The sequence below is a fragment of the Arvicanthis niloticus genome, chromosome 27, assembly GCF_011762505.2.
Source record: "Arvicanthis niloticus isolate mArvNil1 chromosome 27, mArvNil1.pat.X, whole genome shotgun sequence".
Classification (NCBI taxonomy): domain Eukaryota; kingdom Metazoa; phylum Chordata; class Mammalia; order Rodentia; family Muridae; genus Arvicanthis; species Arvicanthis niloticus.
Window position 1 is genome coordinate 26,306,917 of NC_133435.1, and position 19,541 is coordinate 26,326,457.

The 19,541-nt window shown below is 42.5% G+C and overlaps 2 protein-coding genes across 9 annotated transcripts in view; one reads left to right on the plus strand and one right to left on the minus strand.

Annotated features, from left to right (window-relative positions):
* The window catches only part of Paqr3 (progestin and adipoQ receptor family member 3), a 33,257-nt gene that overhangs the window by 12,230 nt on the left and 1,486 nt on the right, over positions 1-19,541 (plus strand). Inside the window, exons 5-8 of one of the 4 annotated variants that reach the window (XR_013107862.1) lie at positions 1,137-1,227; positions 2,614-2,762; positions 10,404-11,363; positions 17,530-19,541. The exon at positions 17,530-19,541 is cut by the window's right edge and continues 1,486 nt beyond it. Coding sequence is in view for 2 of the 4 variants with exons in the window: in XM_076926445.1 (XP_076782560.1) it covers positions 1,137-1,227; positions 2,614-2,756 (234 nt within the window). In the remaining 2 variants the exon portion in view is untranslated. Of the gene's footprint in view, positions 1-1,136; positions 1,228-2,613; positions 2,763-4,499; positions 5,362-10,403; positions 11,582-13,067; positions 17,368-17,529 lie in introns of those variants that run through there. The other 3 variants (XR_013107861.1, XM_076926445.1, XM_076926446.1) reach the window with 3 other exon arrangements.
* Positions 6,607-19,541, minus strand: part of Bmp2k (BMP2 inducible kinase) — a 108,757-nt gene continuing 95,822 nt past the window's right edge. For all 5 annotated transcript variants that reach the window (XM_076926444.1, XM_076926441.1, XM_076926443.1 and 2 more), the window contains one exon: positions 6,607-11,819. In XM_076926444.1, coding sequence (XP_076782559.1) covers positions 10,432-11,819 — 1,388 coding nt within the window. In that variant the 3' untranslated portion in view covers positions 6,607-10,431. The remainder of the gene's footprint in view (positions 11,820-19,541) is intronic.

The window sequence follows — 19,541 nt, forward strand, 5'->3', positions numbered from 1 at the left end:
GCCTGGGACTCACGGGAGAGCATTGCTGTCTTCAAAAGACCAGGAAGGGAACACAGCTGTAATGAGCGAGGAGGGACCTGGCTGTCCTGCTACGTGTGAGACACCATTTCTCTGGCCATCTTGGTCCCTCAGGAATAAGACAATAGACTGAGAAGCTGCTACCTGTGCATTAACTCCAACAGAGATGAGTGGCTGGCAACTAATACAGAAGTGATGAATTTTAGATGTTGTAAATTACTGAGCTAAGCTTATAAAGAACAAAAACTTTTAAGCTGATGGATTTTCGGAAAATTTGAATACTCCTATTTTCACAAGACTTAAGATAGAAAACTGGTGAATAAAGACAATGGCTCTTAAAATCAGAATTCTAATAAGATCACCAATCATTCTAGCAAAGAAGCAAAAGGGAGACTTTGAAGAAACTCTCTAAAAAGCTCTCATTTTTTAAAGAATAGGAAGTTTCCTCTCCTAACGATGCGATTTCCAGAAGGGTTAGGCCTAACAGGCGGTTGAAGGTACATTCTAAGATGGTTGGAGATCTAAGACTAATGACCCAGAAGAATATAGAGTAGGAGACGGCCAGGATCCTTTTCACACACCTGAAAAGGAAGAGAAGAAGTTGTCTTTATTCCTGATGTGAATTATTGGTAAATTGGGTCTGTAATGAGAATTAGGACCAGCATCTGTGTTTTAGCTCGTTGGTTCTCACTAGGGTTGGGAAGACCCATGCGTCAGCAGTGAGATGGAGAGCTTTATGTAGACATACTCAGGGCATTTGTCAGGGTTGTCGGAAGCTACTCCAGCTATCCTTGCCTTGGACAGCACTGTTCAGAACTGTCTCCAATCTGCTGACTCAGCTCTCATACACAGGGCGCTCTGTGACCACTTTGAGAGGAGATGGGCCATCTCAGGACTGTCACCAGCTAAGCTCCATGAGTAGCCAGACTCTCAGGCTGACACTGTACTCCACTGCAGTGGATCTCTAGTCCTGTGGAATGAGGGAGGCTAAGAGCCCATTACTGTAAGAAACTGTCAGCAGGATAACTGAGATATAGCAACCTTTAAACCCTACTTCTGACCTCTAGCAGGTGTCAGTAGTACTGGGGAAGCCTAAGAAAACCCACTTTGCTTTCCAGGACTTCGCACCCCGAGTAATTGTGATGTACGTGATTGCTCTTCTTGCTTTCCTGTTCTACATTTCCAAAGTCCCAGAACGGTACTTTCCAGGTAGGTCCCTGTTCATCACAATTTTATAGCTGTCTTCTGAAAATACATTTGAAGTAAATGCTTCTGATAACCAAAATTTAGATTGTTTCTCAGTATTATTGATTATGGAATGATTCTTCCATTCCTAAGCATACCTAATCTATAACTTTAAATTTCAGAGGTCTTTCATAGATATTCCCTACTACTCTCACAGAATGATTTGGGTTCAGGGGCTGGGGTTGACACTATTGTTCAGTTATGAGCCTGTGACAGTGTTCGTCTGTCTCCAAGGATCATGTGACTTCTGACCCCTGTTCTTTTTACCATTGGGAGTTCATTAGCTACCATGTTCTTCTGTCCATGCCAGCTTGTTCCTGTATGGTAAGTTCATATGCAGAGACACACGGCAAGAAATGCAGGAAGCAAAGACACAAGGGCAGTTACAGGAGGACAGGTTCAGAGCCACTTTCCTACCTGTACATTAGGGCTTTATCTGTGATTTCTGATATCTGAAGGAAAGCACTCCAGTGTGGTTTCTAGAATGTATCCCATGGGTAAGAGGATTGTGCCTCACACAATCCTATGCAGTAGATCAAGGTACCCAATCTGGCTTCGAGCGTCCTACCACCACTGCTAGAGAGGGGTTTACACCACACCACCATAGCTGGACTAAGGGGAATGCTGACAGTTGTCCTAGTTCTGGTTTTGTTGACCTGGGAAACACCAGGAAGCTCCCCTGCATTGATGATAATTAGTCCTTCCACCTGTAGAACACCTAGCAGGTTCACAGCCAGACAATGCATGCGCTCCGGCAAGAGTGATACCCAAACCATGCTGATCTGGAGCACCAGTGCCTCTTGTCTCTCGGCAGTACTTTCTCCCAACTCTGCCAACTGTGTTGAGACATGGAAGATCAAATTTCTGAAATTAAACCTTAAAATAAATGTTTTTCACATTTACCATGTGTGTGTGCTTGCATGTGTGCACCCATGAGTTGGGGAGACGGGTGTCACAATATCCAAGTATCAGTCAGAGGACACAACTCTCAAAGATCAGGCTCCCCTCTGCGGGCTCCCTCTTATTCCGGGCCCCGTGGATTTTAGGGATAGCAGGGTCCATCAGACTTGATGGCAGGCGCCTTTACCTGCTTAGTTATTTCATTGGCCCATACAAGTTACATTTAAAAAATAAAGCTGAGGTCTAAGGACACACTACCAAACACCCCAATGTCATCTAGAAACCGCCAGGAGCAGCATTTCTGAAATTAACTTGCATGCTTAAGGAATAAAATTCTCTTAAAAATACCTGGATCTGAATTAATCTACAGTCAGTCTGGCCAGAGATAGACGTATATATATTTTTTTAATACTGAAATAATACCATCAGCCTTTCTTTCTGTTCTCCCAGGACAACTAAACTACCTCGGATCAAGCCACCAGATCTGGCATGTCCTTGCAGTAGTGATGCTGTATTGGTGGCATCAGTCGACAGTGTATGTCATGCAGTACAGACACAGCAAGCCTTGCCCTGACTATGTTTCCCACCTGTGACTCCAGGTATGGCCCCTGGTGTATCCAGTCATTCAGTATATACACTGGGGAATTTTAGACCCCATTTTTTCTAAGGTCCCCCCCACACACTTTTTTTTTTTACTTGTTTAATGAGTCATAATGCTTTGTAAAAATGGAAAAATTAACTTGGATCTATAGCGAGAACTGTGCTTGACCCTTGCAGCAGTGGTTCGCTGTGGGTACAGACAGTGAAAGTTAAATGTGTTTTGAGTAGCAGCAGTGGGTCATGAAATGACTCTACGTTCTGTGTAACACCAACCTCATTCATTAGGAAGGGCTTCCGTCTGTAAACAACGGGGGCATCCTACATGACAACTCTCGGAGGAGACAGTGTCATTAAATGATCAGATTTAAGTGCCTCTTCAAGGCCACGGTTGCTCCATCCTGTGCTGCTCCAGACTAAGCAGGGCAGCTGAATCATCACAGTCTGTGAGAAACTGGCACCTGACTTACTGCCCTTAGCCAGGTTCTCCTCTCCTTAGAACATTTAGGGTTTTGATTTTGTTTTGTTTTTGTTGTGATAGTTCTTTGTTTGTTTTTATATTGCTAGCAAAAAAATTAATTATGCCTTTAAGAAAGGTGGCGAGATGAGAAACAATGTGTACTGCTGCTTTTAAGAAAGGATATTAGATTGGAAACCAGGGGCATGACTGAGCAACACACTGATAGCCCAGCCCTCAGCTACCTAATTTTACTATTTAATTCCATATTATAATTGGATTCTTGACACTGAATTTTGATCCCAGTTTTCCAAAAGAACGTTCATCTCTAACTCTGTCATCCTACATTTCCTGGGTTCCAAACTACATGGGTGCTACCTTGAAGGCCATTCAATCTGGGTGGCCCTTACTTGACCATGAAGTGAACCTTGAGCCTCAGAACATGGCCGATGGCTCATCTGGTCATGGGGAGATTTTTCACTGGCTCCCATCCTGCTTACTCTGTTCCGACATTTCACTGACAACTTAAGAAGTATGTATAAACACCATGTACAACTGAGAGCTGAGGCGCTGGCCTTGTTTACACTCGGTAGCTCTCACTGCCCTGTCAGATAGTGTGACTCTTATTCTTTCTAAATTCTAAGTTAAATCATTCAAAGTATTCATGAAAACTTCTGTTGTCCACCAAAATACAAAGTATCACCTAAGTTTCCTAATAAGTTGACAAGCTGTTTCAAATACTGGTATATTTACAAAAATGGAATTAACTAATGGATCATAAAAATCTGTCTGGTCACTGATGTTTACTCCTAAATGCACTTTCTATGTCCAGTGCTAAGAAAGTAGATGTGCCTCTGCAGAGGGTTTCTTTCTAGTCCAGTGGTTTTGGAATTTAAATTTCCCATGCTGGAATGTTAGCAGGAATTTTTCCCAGTGTTCTCTGTGAAGGACACCACTTCATTGCCATTGTTACGATGGAACACTATTTTGAAAGTGGCTGTTGTACCTTAGGGTCACAAATTCAACTCATATGATCAATTTTAGATGACCTGAATATAACAAAAGTAGGATATATTTTTTTCAGAAAATAGACTTTATTGGCCAGTGTTGTTCTTAAATACACATTTTATCCTTTTGGCCAGAAGAAATATACTAAATAGTTATAAAGTAAAAACTGAGAGTAAAATTTGGTAATTTTAGATATGGAACCATTTTTATTATGAATTCTTCTAAAAAAAAATACTGAGTCTTTTTTAAGTTTCTTTTTTTTGTCTTTTTTCAGACAAGCTCCCACTCTGTAACCCTGGAACTTGCTCTATAGACCAGGCTGGCCCATTGTCAGAGAGCCACCTGCCTCTCCCTTCCCAATATTGGGATTAAAGGTGTGTGCCATCATGCCCAGCCATATAAGTTTTACTTTAAAGCTTAAAATGCCTGGTTTCTTTTTGTACATGAATTCTGTAATAACTGCTGTATGTATAATACACATAAAAAGAGCATACTTTGTTCTCAAGCAGCAGTTCTTTACATTCAAGACCTAAGTCTAACTGTAGGGACAGTTATTCCATGTTCTCTGAAATGTTCAGTGTTATAAAAAACAAAAAGCAAACAACCATGTTCTTACCTACCTTTATAATGTATTTATTATAAAGGAATGACTGTGGATTGCTGTCAACTCTAACCACTTCTGTATGTCAGCATTTATTGACCATCTACTGTGTGCATAGCACTACTGATAAAAAAAATTTAGTTATTCACATTAAAGAATATTTGACAATTGCTTAGAAAGCTTTTGTAAAAGCTGAGCTTTGTAATAATGTATATTTAGTTTTGTTTTTATTAGTTTATTAAAATAAGTTGAAAATTGTATTTCCAGCTACAGTATTTTTAAAGTTAGTCCTACTAGCTTATACAAACTATAAAAGCTAAGACTTTGAAAGTACTGTTTTTAACTATCTGTGACTGTTTTAAATTATAACAATTTATAAAGATGCAGTTAACTCACTTAATAAACAATCATCTTCCTCTATAAAGCCATTTTCCCACAGCAAGACACTGTTCATCTTTGTAGCTTATACTAAGTGCAGCTAAGTAGCTGCATGGCAAAGTGTGCATATGTAAATAAATACGGTTTACTAAATGAGGGCTGCTCGTCATTCTTTGTGGTGCATTACAGCTTGAAATTACATGTTAGCATCAAATGATGAGTCAGGGACTGCACAGCTATAATCCCACTGGGCAGAGGATCCACTGTGACGATTGTACTTGAAGAATACAGAGCTGTACAACTCTCCACTTGGCAGGTATTCGCTAGAGATGCACCTTGCCCTGTATTAAATGCCTGCACGTCTGTTCCTGCCACTTGCTGAGAAGGTTCAAGTCCACCCAAGAAGCAGCATTTCTTCCAACTCCACGTACCAGTGTGAAGCAGCTTCGCTGTTCGGGAAGGGGAGGGGTCTCCTGCATGTACTGTCACAGTAACTGTTTACACTGTAAGAAATGTAGTCTTGTGGGCTGATGAGAATGGTCTAGTGTGAAACTTACCCTTCAGAATGTTTTCTGTAAGGGTGAGAAGCAGCAGTAGGCCCTCTTGAGGAGAGTGAACTTGCAACGGCCTCCAAGGCCTCATCCCGCTCCTCCTATGTGGCGTCAAGCTCCTGCCAGCATGCAGGTACTCCGAGTTGTGCCGGGCCTGTGTGCTTTCTTAATATGCAAGAGTTCTAAAAGATCATGGCTTCAACATGAGTATTAGCTGTGCTACATGTGTTGCTTGAGCCAGCCTTTCCTAGAAAGGAATTATTCAAAACAAACATCTCAAATAGTGTAGATTCCTTGTTGGAGAGATTAACCATAACTGGATCTAAGTGACTGCTTTGCACTGGTTACTGCTTCAAAACAAGTCCACTCCTCATACCAAACAAAATGAACCTGTTCACAACTGAGAAAGTGTACAAGCCACCAATCAGATTCCAGATTGTGGAATGCTGCATTCTAAGTTGAGACTGCAACTCTGTCGCCAAAGTTAGTGCATTGATCTTACACATAGTTCATTTCTTTAATATGCCAAAGCCTTTTTTATACTTAAAATACTTAATCAAATTTATTAAAATAATTAATGCTAAGTCTTTTAAATTAAAAAAAGACAAAATCAAACAAGATACAAGTTAAAAACTATGCCAGACAAGTAATTGAAAAGGCATACTAAGATCTGTGTTCTGACCTTACAAGCACTGTATTAGTAAATTTGTGACAATTGTGTTATGAAGAATTCTTGTTGCAGAAAAATTAGGCCAAGTGCATTTTCTTAAATTCTAAACTATGAGCTCTTGGAGAACAGCACGCAGAACTGAGACGGGGTCCATGACGAGGGTGAAAGAACTGAGCACAAGTTTGTAATGAAACTTTTAATGATACAAATAATAATTAAAAAAACTCGAAAGGCATTGATTATAAAGAATAAGCAATCCATTTGGGATTTATTGCATTTAAAGAAGGCAGACTATTAAAACAGTATGATAAATACAGTAAGAAAATAACTTTAAATCTCAAACAAAATAGTGAACAGAATTCAAGACTAAGCAATGTAAAGGCAATAAGGTAATAAAATTAGTGCTTTACTGGGTACAGGGAAAGCAACTGAATTCTATTTCAAACATCTTCCAGCTACATTTCAGGGCTTAAGTTACTTTAGCAAGTATGTTTTATAACAATTAGAAATATAACTAAGGATATAAACCCGGTTTGCTTAAAGATTAAAGTTATTTGCTTAGTGGTACATAAAAGGCTTCAGAAAATTCAAGTTTAACAAAAACATGGAAGTGTAATCAAAGAAAGTGCACTTAAAGCTGTTCGCCAGCAATTAAAAGGGATCTTCCAGGCTGGAGGTGTGGCTCAGCCCTAACGCGCTTACCTAGCATGCGCAAGGCCCTGGGTTCAGTTCCCAGCACCGCAAAAGAAAGAACAAGTGGATACTACTCCTTCTATTGTTAGAATGAGCTTTCAGTTCCAAAAAAAACATAGTAATAAAATCAGTTTTCCTGAAAGTAGCACTGTGAATTTCAAAAATTAAAAACAAAAAACCAAAAAGACTAAAAACCTAAACCAGACCCAGCCCTCTGTGTTTTCATCTACTTCTTCCTTTTAGTGGCTTTTTAAGACTCCCTCACTAGAAGTGAATGCTCTTTAAGGAAAAAAAAAAAAAAAGATTGCCTTTTTAAATTCACATTAAGTCCATAATAGAGAGCCATGGTGTGCGTGTGTCTTTTTATCATAGTAGAAAACACCACCGAGTATAACTTTTTTCCAACAGTCATTTGTTATTCTCTCAGTAGACACATCATCTCCTCACAGTAGACTGTCAGCTCAGTAACTGGACATAAATTGATGACTAGTTTTGCTTAAAAATAAAAGAAAAATTGACAGGGTTCACTATGCATTCTACAAGTATTAAATACACTCAAACTCCCCCTAATCCCTAGTGATACTGTGTGCCTTCTACCAATGCTTTAGTGAAGTAGCCGGACCTGGATGACCCCACAGAGAGGTGCACCAGAGTGGGCTCCACCTTCCTATTTTCCACCAGGAAGAGGAGAGCAGTCAGTCCCTGTTAAACAGGAAAAGACTGACTGCAGAGTGCACAGATCTGAGAGCCAAGTGATTTCCTAACTGCCCAGGACACACATCCCAGGGGAGGAGCACTCAGTGCTTAATATTCTAGTCAGTTCCATTCTCAGCTTGGAGTCGACCTTGTCTCCAACTCCATACCAAGCAACCTCTGTGCCTTAGTAGATCCTTTTTTTTTTTTTCAATGCCCTAAAAGATTCTCTGGCAATACGAACCTTTTATTGACATGATCCAAGTTAAGCAAAGGGTCCACTTTTTAAGAAAAGATTAATGAGCACTGTTAAAGCTTCTAGGTAACAAGTCTGGCCTCAGACTCTCTTGCTGGATTCCTAACCTGACTTCCCTTTGATGTTCAAGTCAAACAGGTTTAGTCAGAACTGCTTTGCATACTTAGAAGCACAGGGCACACCCAAATGACATTCTTAAACCAGAACTGGGCCTTCCCATAATAGAGCCAAGCCTTGCAGTGGGTGCTGGGTAAGTGTTCACTGTGCATGGCAGCCAAGTTCTTGTGAGGGAATTAGCTACCTAAGGCTCAGCTGGACCAAGTGACAGTGGCTGCCGAGACTGACATTTAAATGGAGTCTCCTCATCTTGAGAAAATGCCATTAATAGCAATGCAAAAGAGCTGCCCATTGGACCTCTAATTAAGTCACATGTCCAGTGAGCTGGTCTCAAGAGGAGGGTCGCCTGCCGGGCTGCCGGGGGGGGGGGGGGGGGGGGGGCAATGTAAACATTTTAAGCTGGGGCAGAGTTGTTTCCTAAGACTTTGTCTAGCCTAAGCTGAAGGGGCTGTGTCAGTGAAATCACATATTCAGTGCATTGAAAGGCAAGTGGAACTCTGATTTCAAATTCACAACTCAGAAGACCACCTCAGTTCATCATTACTTTAGGAAGAAGGCATTACTCAATCTGTTTTGTAGCTTAAAGGGTCTACTACCATTCCCATTAGTGAGATTAATCAACCTGAGAACCAGAAAAAAAGGTGCAAACACAGTCTCTGCCTTTGGCACAAGAACAATAAGTGGTGCAGCCCGGTTCTGGGTGGCGGTGTGATGTGGCCTGCTCCTGTCCACACTACCCCGCCTGAGCTCACAGAGGAGGAGACAAGCAATACAGAAGGACCGTGGTTTGGTTATGTATTTTGCTTCTTTCCAAGTTCCAAACTCTGAAGGTAGGCAAATGATTTATCCTTTCAGGGCACTAAAATTAAGAGATTTTAATAAGATTACTCATTAAGGTACACTAACTGGGGGCAAAGAGAGTTAGCAATCAATAGCAATAGCTGTTGATCTAGAAACTTCAAATCCTCATCTGTAAAGACAGCTAATCATAACGTAAGACAGACAGGAAGCACGGGCAGTACATTCACACTGACTCATCTCTAACTCCTATCGCTAATCACAACTATAAAATTTCAAGTTTCTCATTATGACTGGTGATATTTTTTAAAAGGCAATTTGGTAGCTTAGTTCTTTTCACTATTGATGCAATCGGGTGGCAGAATTAAGCTCCCAGTCCCACCATCTAGTTCTTCCGTCCACTGAGGGTTTGGCTGCCAGTGCAGAGGGTCTGGCTGTCACTGTCAGAGCACTGTAGTACAACTGCGCCCCCTAGCCCTAGAGAAGGGAACTGCAGCCCAGGACTCCCCAGTGCTGGATAAGGGTGGGGCTGTCATAAAGTAAGTCAGTAAATGCAACATGATTTTCCGTTGTAAACTTCTTTAAAAATTAAAGTTTCAGCTACATTGTTTCTAAAATTAAATGTCTATATAACCTGCCCCCCCCATCAATGCTCTTCAGTAGGGACATAATGAAGGTTTTGGCAACTATCCCTTCAAAAACAAAGTATTTCTCAAGTACCAAATGTTGCTTTTCTTTTTGAAGTATCATTCTTTTACATTTTTTTCAAATGCCAGATTATTTCTCTTTGTATTTTTGTTCTAGGCATTCCACATTGTAAAAATTTATTTTTGACAGATTAAAAACTGCATATATATTATCATATACATGTTTTGATCTATACATCATAGAAGGGCTAAAGTGAATTAATATATACATTATTTCATATACTTATCATTGCAGAGTCCATTATTAATGGCACTTGTTTTTTTAAAATGCAAAAGTTTTTTTAGGCACAATAGTCAGTTTCTTCTGGCGCCACCTTACAGAGAAGTGTATGAAGAGCATACGCTACGCTGTTTCCTCATAGGTGGAAACATTCAGTCAGCCTGGCTTCCAGTGCTGGATCTGGGCTGTGCACCTAGGTGACATTTTGATATCCGAAGTGATAAGCTTCCCTGTCCCTCAGCGGCTACACACCAGCTTTCCCAGGAAGCCCCACAAGTGACCCTCTGAGGTGTCAGTAGCAAAAGCCCTTGGAGCTTTCGATTTAGGCCTCCTCCTGGTTGGAGAAGGCATCAACTTACTACCCTGTACAAACAATTCCATTTGGTTTTTGTAAAAATCATCTATCCTGATTAACCTGTGAGAGTGAATGACATAAACTATACAAATACGTTTTCATCCAGATTCATAAAACTATTCATACTTTTTTGAAACAGGAGTTATTGCTGAGTCCACCTGAAGTATCTACTGTTTTGAAGGAAATGGAGCAGCACCAAACGGGTCTAATTCGACCGACTGGGACTGTTGTGGAGTGACGCTTTGCACCACAAGTTCTGTAAAGGGCACGGCACCAAAGTCATCCATTCTCAATGCGTCTGCGCTGTGGAATGACCCATGTACTGAATTCTGTCGTGGCCTCCCAGGCAAAATGGTGTTGTGATCAACACAGATGTCACTTAGGCCCTGATGGGACTGGTGCCACAAGTCTGGAGGATGAAAAGGCTTGGCACCGAAAGGATCCAGCAGACTCTCGTCAGGTTGCAGGACACTGCCCCTGTCTTTGCTGTCAGTCAGCGCAACGCTGATGTTCTCCTTGGAGTCTGAAATGGTTAAAAACTCGTTGCTGCTTTGTGAGTCCCTGCGGCCCACCTTCTTGTGTCTGCGGGCCCTCTCAGGCGTGCGGTAGGGAGGCTTCAGAGTCTTCTTTGTGCTGGTGGGCGTGCCGTGATGGCGCTTCCCATTGCTTTTGGATACATCCTGCTTTGTGCGTCTCTGGCGAGAAGACAGTTTCTGCAAGCTGCGCTGCTTGACTTTTTGCTGCTGCTGACTCCCAGTTATTTCCTCAAAGGGCACGAGCCCAAAAACATCCTCCTTGCTTTCACTTTGACTGGCTGATGTGGAAAACGGCTGAAAGGGAGTGGAGCCAAACATATCTACACTTCTGGGCCGCGCAGGCAGAGGACAGGTGTCTGGCCCCGCTGCGGGCCACTCCTGGGCGTTGACCTTCTTGTTGAAGGGTGCCTTTGTAAACACATCGAAGTCCTCCTGCTCTGGAAATGCCTGCTGGGAGAGGTTCTTCCCATTCCCTCTGTGCTGCAGCTGTGGAGCAGGCACCGCAAAGAAGGGAACAGCACCAAACACATCGAACTCCTGACCGGGAGTCAAAGCATCAGCTGGTGAGCGGGCAGGGGTCAGTAGTGCTGTGTTCGAGGCACCGCCAGGTCTGTCTCTACACAGGGAGCTCGGGTCTTCTCCCTTGGCTTTTGTCTGTTCGCACTCTGAGTCAGAGCTGTGTTTGTCATCCTCTTCCTCATCTTCAGAGTCCATGAGCAGAGGCCTGTGACCTAGGTTCTCTGGCTCAGTGTCGTCATCATTAAAGTCCCCGTGTTCTCCTTGTGCGTCTTCATCCTCTTGCTCTTCTTCACTGCTCTTAGGAGAAGGAGGGTCTGATTCAAAGTCGCTTTCAGAGTCATCATTTCCCTTCTGCACTTGACCCCTAACTGCGGGATTCTCTGAGCTTTTCTTTCCTGCTCGCTGATCTTTACATATTGGACTTGAGCTTCCATTTTTGGTCGGGTTTGCAATGATATTTTTTTGATTTGGAGAATGTTCCATTTTCTTTTCAGGAGAACCTAAAAGTTCAAAGAAAACTCATTACAGTATTCAAGTATTTCAATATCTACTTATACTAAACACATGGCATTCTGTATCCTTCACACAGCCTCCTTCCAGGGAGGAGTGTTGTTAGTCCCTGGTCATGTCCTGGGCAGGTGACTGGTCTCTGTACACATGGCAGACCCTCCGGACAAAGACACTGCATTCACAGTGCCATCACAGGACCCTCAGTAGGGCAAGGACATTCATGGTTTTCTCTACTATCGAGATCCACTCTCCAGGCGAACTCCATCCAACTTCTAGTGTTGTTCTCCCTTTACTAAGTATCCGCCTGCCTACATGCCCTGTGTGTTCTGTTTTACATCTTCACTTTGCTGTCTGGAAATTGGTACTGTAAAAGTTAGTATAGATCTGTCTCACACAGACTGATCAAAGCTAAGGACCAGCTCTGACGCAGACAGTCTCAAGGACACTTAATGAGGTGGCACCACGAGCCTTCTCTGACTAGCACATCTTTAATTAAGACACCTTAGTTTACTTGAAAATATGCTGGCCTACTGAACTGGATGTTTCCAGAGGTGAGAATCAATTTGTATTGATCCAAATTACAAGTACTGATCACTTCCCCTCCTTATAACTAAGATGTTTTTCCAAACAATTACTGAGGACTGGAAGCACAATGTGTAGTCGTGAAAACTGATTAGCTCATGATAGAGGAACTACTCATTCTCCTCATGCAAAGGTCTCTGACTCAGTGGCTTCGGCTTTCTCTCCACAAAGTCCACAGTGATGTTCTGACAACTCACACTCTTCCACCAACACCCCCTTAAACATGTCAGTTCCCCACAGCCCTGTCCTCGAGGTCTGTCCCTCTTCAGCCTCACCGCTCTAAAGCGCACGCCACGTGCCTCGTGCAGCAGCAGTTCTGGCTGACATTCATCTTTTTAGCTGACATCTTCATGGGAAACTCCAATCTAACATCTCTTCTGCTTCTCTCCCGAGACAATGCATCCTACCAGTACTTGAAGGCAGGAATTCCTAAGGGTATCAGCTTCCTTTAGGATATATTCATCACCAGTTCCTAGTCATCTTTTAGTGGCTCTGAGATATTACACCCTGTGTGTGGTGCACTGTCCTGTCTTGCGTTCAGCTACAAACTCTGATGTCTTCTATGATACTACCTGTTATACACATAGCTAACTAAACTCTTTCTATGGTACCTCAGGAACTGAGAAGCAACCTAATTCCTTCAAATTTGCTCTCAGATTTAGGAACTCAGCAATGACGCTATGCTGGCCTAACATCTTTGCTGCTCTGTAGCATCACACCTTACAACTCAGCTGATGGACCCAGCCCACAGGACAGACCTCCAGGACTAACCCCTGAAAGACGCCCTTCACATTTAGTACTTGATGAACTCATAGAACTCTTAACTAACTGCAGGCCTGCTCCAGTGTTGCGGCTGGCCAACCATTCCTACTTATCGTAGCTCACCCGTTGTTAATCTCTGTGGTTAGCACCTAGTACATACAGAAAGGAATGTGATGGCGCGGCAGTCACTATGGAGGTATTCCAGCTCGGACGCGGCAGTCACTATATGGAGGTATTTTCGGCTCGGGCTTCAGTCACTTGCATTTTCTTACTACATTAATGAACAAATGTCTGTTTCCAGGAGCTTGCACTCAGTGTCAGAACTCAAAAATGTCCAATGTGTGGGGAAAATCCCAGGAGGGAAAATGGGTGCATAAACCTACACCTACCTCTGGCAGTCAGTAAAGGCCTCCCTAGGGAGAAGTCAGGACTGAACCATGAGAAAGAGCCAGCCATACAAAGGACAAGCTGCTAGCTCCTCCAGATGAAAACCTCTGGTACCCTGAGGCAGTGAAATTGGACAGGTGTGGCTGCAGCATGGCAAGAAAGGGGGCTGGACTGTTGCACTGCTCAGAACTACGTTTGCACGTGCTTCGTGGCCTCAGTGCTAGGAAAACAAGGAGGATCCCCTGGTACTCCCTGACAAGCCAGTCTAGCCCATTATGGGAGTTCTAGGACAGTGAAAGATCTTAAAAGAGGGGAGGCGGGTGTGTTCGGTGAACAAGAACACTCACCTCTAGGAATGACAACCTGAGTTTAGTTCCTGGGGTCCTCGTGGTGGAAGAAAGAACTGACTTCCCCAAGCTGTGCTCTGACCGTCACAGATGTGCTATGACAAGTGTGTGCACACACTCTCGTATAATAACCAAATGCAAGAGTAATTTCTTAAGGTGGATACTACTTAAGAAGTGACACTGTGTTGTCTTCAGTGTCCGCAGCAGGACTGGAAGGAGACCATGAGTGAGATGTGCGACTATTTACATGGACAGACGAACTGGAAGCATTATTTTGAGATCCCATGCGCCTGTGAGGCAGCTGTAAAGTGCTTTAACAGGAAGCTTAGTTTTAGCTGAAGAAAACAGGTTTGGAAGTTATCATTTTATAATACATAGAAAAGGCCACAAGACTTCAGGACCATCACCTAATAAGATAAAGAAAGTGCAAAGCTGAGTCCAAGGGCATAGACCCAGGCGTCAGGCAAGGAAGGGAGGCCGTGTGCAAGCGGCAAAACCAGGTGGGCACAATGCCCGAAGCATGACAAGTGCTCCAGGGGACAGACAGATACCTGAGCTTCACAGGGCAGCCCTAAGCAAATGGACCAAAAATGGCTCTGGCAGCCTAGTCATTTTGTCTCTTTATTGAGACTCTGAACCTTAGTAGTGAGGCTACGAGTGCCAGGGAGAGAATACTGTAGGCAATACCATAGGGCTATACTTCAACATACATGTCATCTTCTGCCCAGTCCTTACAATTAGCTACAAGCGTCAGCGTGTTGACCATCCCAACAAACCAAAACCAATTAGATGAAGGTTCTCATTCTCACTGTTTGCCCATACAATGTTCCTCTGACATAAAAAGCAAACAAAACAAAACAAAAAAACAGTAACAAAAAAGTTACCTTTGGAGTAATGGTGGACCTCAACAAAACACACATGGTTCCAGAGGAGTGACTCACCCTCACTCAAGAACATTTTCTCTAAGAAGACATGCAACCCCTCACAGATGGCCAGGCATACACCATGCACACTGCCCAGACACCTGAGGGACCATCTAATTAATCCTATATCAAGAATGAAACAAGGCATGTGGTCTCAGGCTACTAAACCTATGAGAGGACACACCTGGCGCTCTGCCTACATTCTTTCTCTCTACATAAAAGAAATCTAATTTTATGAAATCTAGAATGCCCCACATTTGCATCTCTCTACCTTCATGAAGTGTAACATGTTAACCTGTATAAACAGACTAGGAGGCACATTCTTGGGTAAATGCCACCCTGCAGCTCCTGTATTAAACGCTCCATCCCCAGAGGCCTTCCAGAGTTCTTGGCACAGCAAAACGCATGAAGAGGCCATCCAATGCACCTTTCTGCTCCCCTCCCATCCCGAGTCCACGCTTCCCAAGATGGCTGCTCCATTCCTCCATTCCACACCAGCTCCACTGTGTCCAGAAGGCAGCAGCTGCTTTCCACCCTTCCTTCTGACCGCCCTTGCTCAGCTACTTAGGATCTGATCAACAAGAACAAACTTTTCTTCAGTGTAAAGAACCACACAGAGCTACTTTCAGAACTACTATGGACTTAAATTTGTCTGGCTTCTAGTTTCTATCCTCATGTACCAACATGTTCAAGCACCAACATAACCCATGGTTTCTTGTGAAAGCTTGCTAAGATGATGCCTATGTATCCTTACCATCATTAGAATACCTAGGTTGCTTTTAGTTTTCTCACAGTTACAACAGAAAAACCAGGATCTGTGCGTGTTTTCCTTGAGGGAGCAAAAGGGAAAAACCACTTCTTTTAGATGTCAGATGTTGCTTTCACTTTAATCCATGTACTGTTAATTCCTTCCCACATATAACTAACAAAGAGCTAAGAAAAACGCTCTACCAGGATGACAGCTACTCTACTCTTAAATCGTGAATGAAATGGGGTGAGAACACATTTTTACATTATTTGCCTTGTTAAGAAAGCACCAAGGGAACAGGAGAGACTGCACAGTCAAGAGCACCGTCTGCTCTTCCTAAGACCTGGGTTCAGTCCCTATCACTGAGGCCCAGGACCACCTGTGGAATCTGATGCCCTGATCTGGCCTCCTTGAAGACTGCATACACGTAGCCAAAACACCCATACACTAACGGGAGGGACCAACAGTGCCTGACATTACATGAACTCTCTCAGTGTCTGCAACAAGAAGCGAGTTAATTCACTTCCCCCCATCATCAGCCAGCTTCTAGTGCCTTGTCGCAGTGCGAGGGAACATTAGGAAGAAGCAGTCCTTGGCAGAAAAGAAAAAAAACAAAACAAAACAACAACAACAAAAAAACCAAACCAAACAAACAAAACCCAAACAACACTGATTGACTTGAGAGCTGATCAAAAGCAAGCATACAAGCAAATATATACCCGCACACCCAGAGTGAACTTGTAATCCTGGAAATTACATCTCTTTAAATATACATGGGGACACAGTGTAACACGTGGGAAAGAAATGCTTTTCAAAATGAGCAGAAAAAGTCACACGCCACCATGCACGCCAGCTTCGATTGTATAGACAGTGATTTTACTGCAGTCTCTCTCCTTCTTAAGACTAAAGCAACAATAAACGGCATTTATCAAATCCCTTTTTATCCTGTGTTCTCAGACTCCACAGAGACACTCTTTAGATGGTTCTCCACTCCCCCAGTGCTGCTCCTTTGTGAGCTTTTTTGAGTCAGGAGCACTAATGAGGCCTCTGCAAACAATCCACCAGTACCCATGCTACCAAGTCAACACCAGCTCACAGTCAGACCTCTAGCACCATCTGCTGAGGAAAGCAAGTGCCAGCTGCAAGTTACAGTAATCCTGGATAGGCTTCACTTTCTGCAGCCAAGCTCGTCACCCACCATTCCTTTACTGTGAAAATACTTAAGAGCTGAAATATGTAAATTATACAAAAATAAAATTAGATCTAGTATCCCTTGGCTTTGGAGGTACTGTTACCTCCACAGATACTCAAATCCTGACACTGGTGTGTCTCATGAGAAATGGAATGCATGCATAACCTACTGCTCCTTCCTGAGTATCTCAAACCATCTCTGTATAGCTGAGTAACAAACGCCAGTGCAGTATCACGCTGCACTCCTGTCTGTTCAAGGTGTGATAAGAGCATGTTCAGTGCCGGTACGTCGTCTGCTTTTAAAATTCTTCGTGCAGAGTGGGCCGGGTCCAAGGGTGCAGAGAGCCAACTGTATCTTACAGCTTGTAGCCCTATGCCACAGCACAAAGACAGCTCCCCCCAGCCCCTGCCAGCCACCCAAAGCATACTTCAAGCTGGTTGGAGGACCTTAAGTTATAATTTATAGTTACACAATGCCTTCTGGCTAAAAACTGCCCTCAGAACATACAAACCATTTTTTTTTTTTTGCTTAAACATATTCCTCTAATTTGTGAAAAAGAAAAACTCAGATGCTGAAATAAATACAGAATCAGGACAATGCCTCAGATATTCCTCTTTGCTTCTGGGAACAGATTGCTTCTTCCCAGCTGTTAGATTAAATAATACATATTTGATTTATTATGAAATTTAATCAGGATTATCTCACTGCTAAAGTTAATTTCCTGAGAGTATAGCCCAAATATGCTGCTTTGAATTTCAGGATCTCCTGTCGTCATAATCATCTGAGATTTGTATTGTTAATGTAAAAACAGCGGTTTGAAGCAGGTGTAGAATTGGAACACTCACAGTAAGTACTGGGCACGTTACTCACAGCATTGGAGAGTGGGTCTTCTCTTGTTTACACCGTTAGGAACAGACATGAGGAGTATCTGGCTTCATGTACTGAACAGCTCATCTTATCTGGGTCTAACTTTCCTGTGAGCACAACAGCAGTGCCACACAGAGAGGACACCCAGTCACCCCATTCTTTACTCTTGTTCCCTGCCTGGGAACAACACTCTAAAATGTTCAGGCTTTGGAGTCTTTTTTTAGCAAGATGCACTGTCATCAGTGACAGGAAAGGTATAGATTTAACAAGCAAATGGCAGGGGCAAATCTGTATGGCCAAGCTGATAGTTATTAATAAACAGGAGCAAAATAGCCATTTGAGAACTATTAATTAAAATACTGTCTCCCAAATTAAAAAAAATAAGTAAATCTTAGTTGAAACATATTAAATAAACTTTTAGTGAAAAATTCAAAATATGTTTCATATTTAGGTAAGAAAAACAAGAATAAAATTTTAAATTAGTTCAGATCTCAAGAAAGAACGTCATTCTCACTTTTAAGAAAGAACATTTTCAGAAATTCAACACTGTGGATTCAATGATAACCCTCAGCCTTTACCCACAAGTAAAACCATCAGCTTCCATAAGTATCTGAGACTTTAGGGATTCCACAATTACAAATGACCCAGAGTCCAAACAATTTCAAACACCAAAACTTTCCCCTGAGGGAAGCACCTGGACCAGAGTGGGTTCTGGACATGGTCCGTGTTCAGAAATGCTTCCCTACATGACCCCACTGTCACAAATAAGAGCATGTTGTCATTTTGTCAAGCTAGGTTTGCATCCAAGAAACAGTGCAAGTTCACTCAGACCGAAAGCCTGAGAATATTTAACTAGGATAAGCAATGCAGATTTGGGGAGATCAGCAATAGCCATAAGTTTTCAAGTGTTAAATCTCTTTTTAGTTTATAAAATATCCAGCATGGAAATAGTAACTTAAAGCATCATAAAATATGAGAGCCAGGAAAATCTCAAAAGGAAAGAGAGCAAGCAAAAACTCAAATCCTTTTGGCCAAAGCCATTGTTCACATCCTACTCCCCATGCCCAACACTGTCAGGGATGGAATGTGTCAATCACTCAGTAACCTTAGCAACATCTCAGCATGCACTAAAGATGTGGAATAACAACTATTCGGTGTCTACATAAAAATATACAATGTTAAGTCTTCTTCAGCAGAAGATGCTAAATTAAAGTCCCATTTGAAGACTTATCATTTAGACGTTTTCATTACTCAGTGATTTGCTTCTTTAACCCGTAAAATGAATGACATCATCGACCTCATGTCTTTCATTAGGGATTAACATGAAGATACACAGACACTGTGGGCAGCAGCATTGGTACTTGTAGGTACTCAGTAGAGGGCTCTGGCTCCAGCCCCGACTCCTGCTCCCAACTATACATCTTCATGGAGCCCCTAACTACACACTTATAATGTGTTAGAGAGCGCATCAAAGGGTCAAGGGAGTTATATTTAGTGCAGCACAGTTCTCTGCATTCTCTCCAACTCCTCACTACTGGCTTCCCACTACACTGGAATCTGTAAGGTTTGCTATGATCTTTGCTGGAGACTTCTTTCTCCTCCATTTGAACCACATCTTTAGAACTTGGTTGCCATGTCCATCATGCCTTCCTATTCCTTCAAAGGTAGTACCCTAGTACCACTCAAATTTCAGTTCTTGGGCTTTCTCTCACATCTCTTCACTGTTTTGTAATTACAACCCTGTTTCATAGCTTCAGCTATATCTTGAAACAAGGGATTTGTAGAGATTTAGTCCAGTCTCTCTTTACACATGAGGAATTTGATAGTTACCAGAGTTTGGAGCCACATATATTAAAGCCACAGTGATTTCTCCTGCTGCAGACACTACCTTTGAACTTAGACCT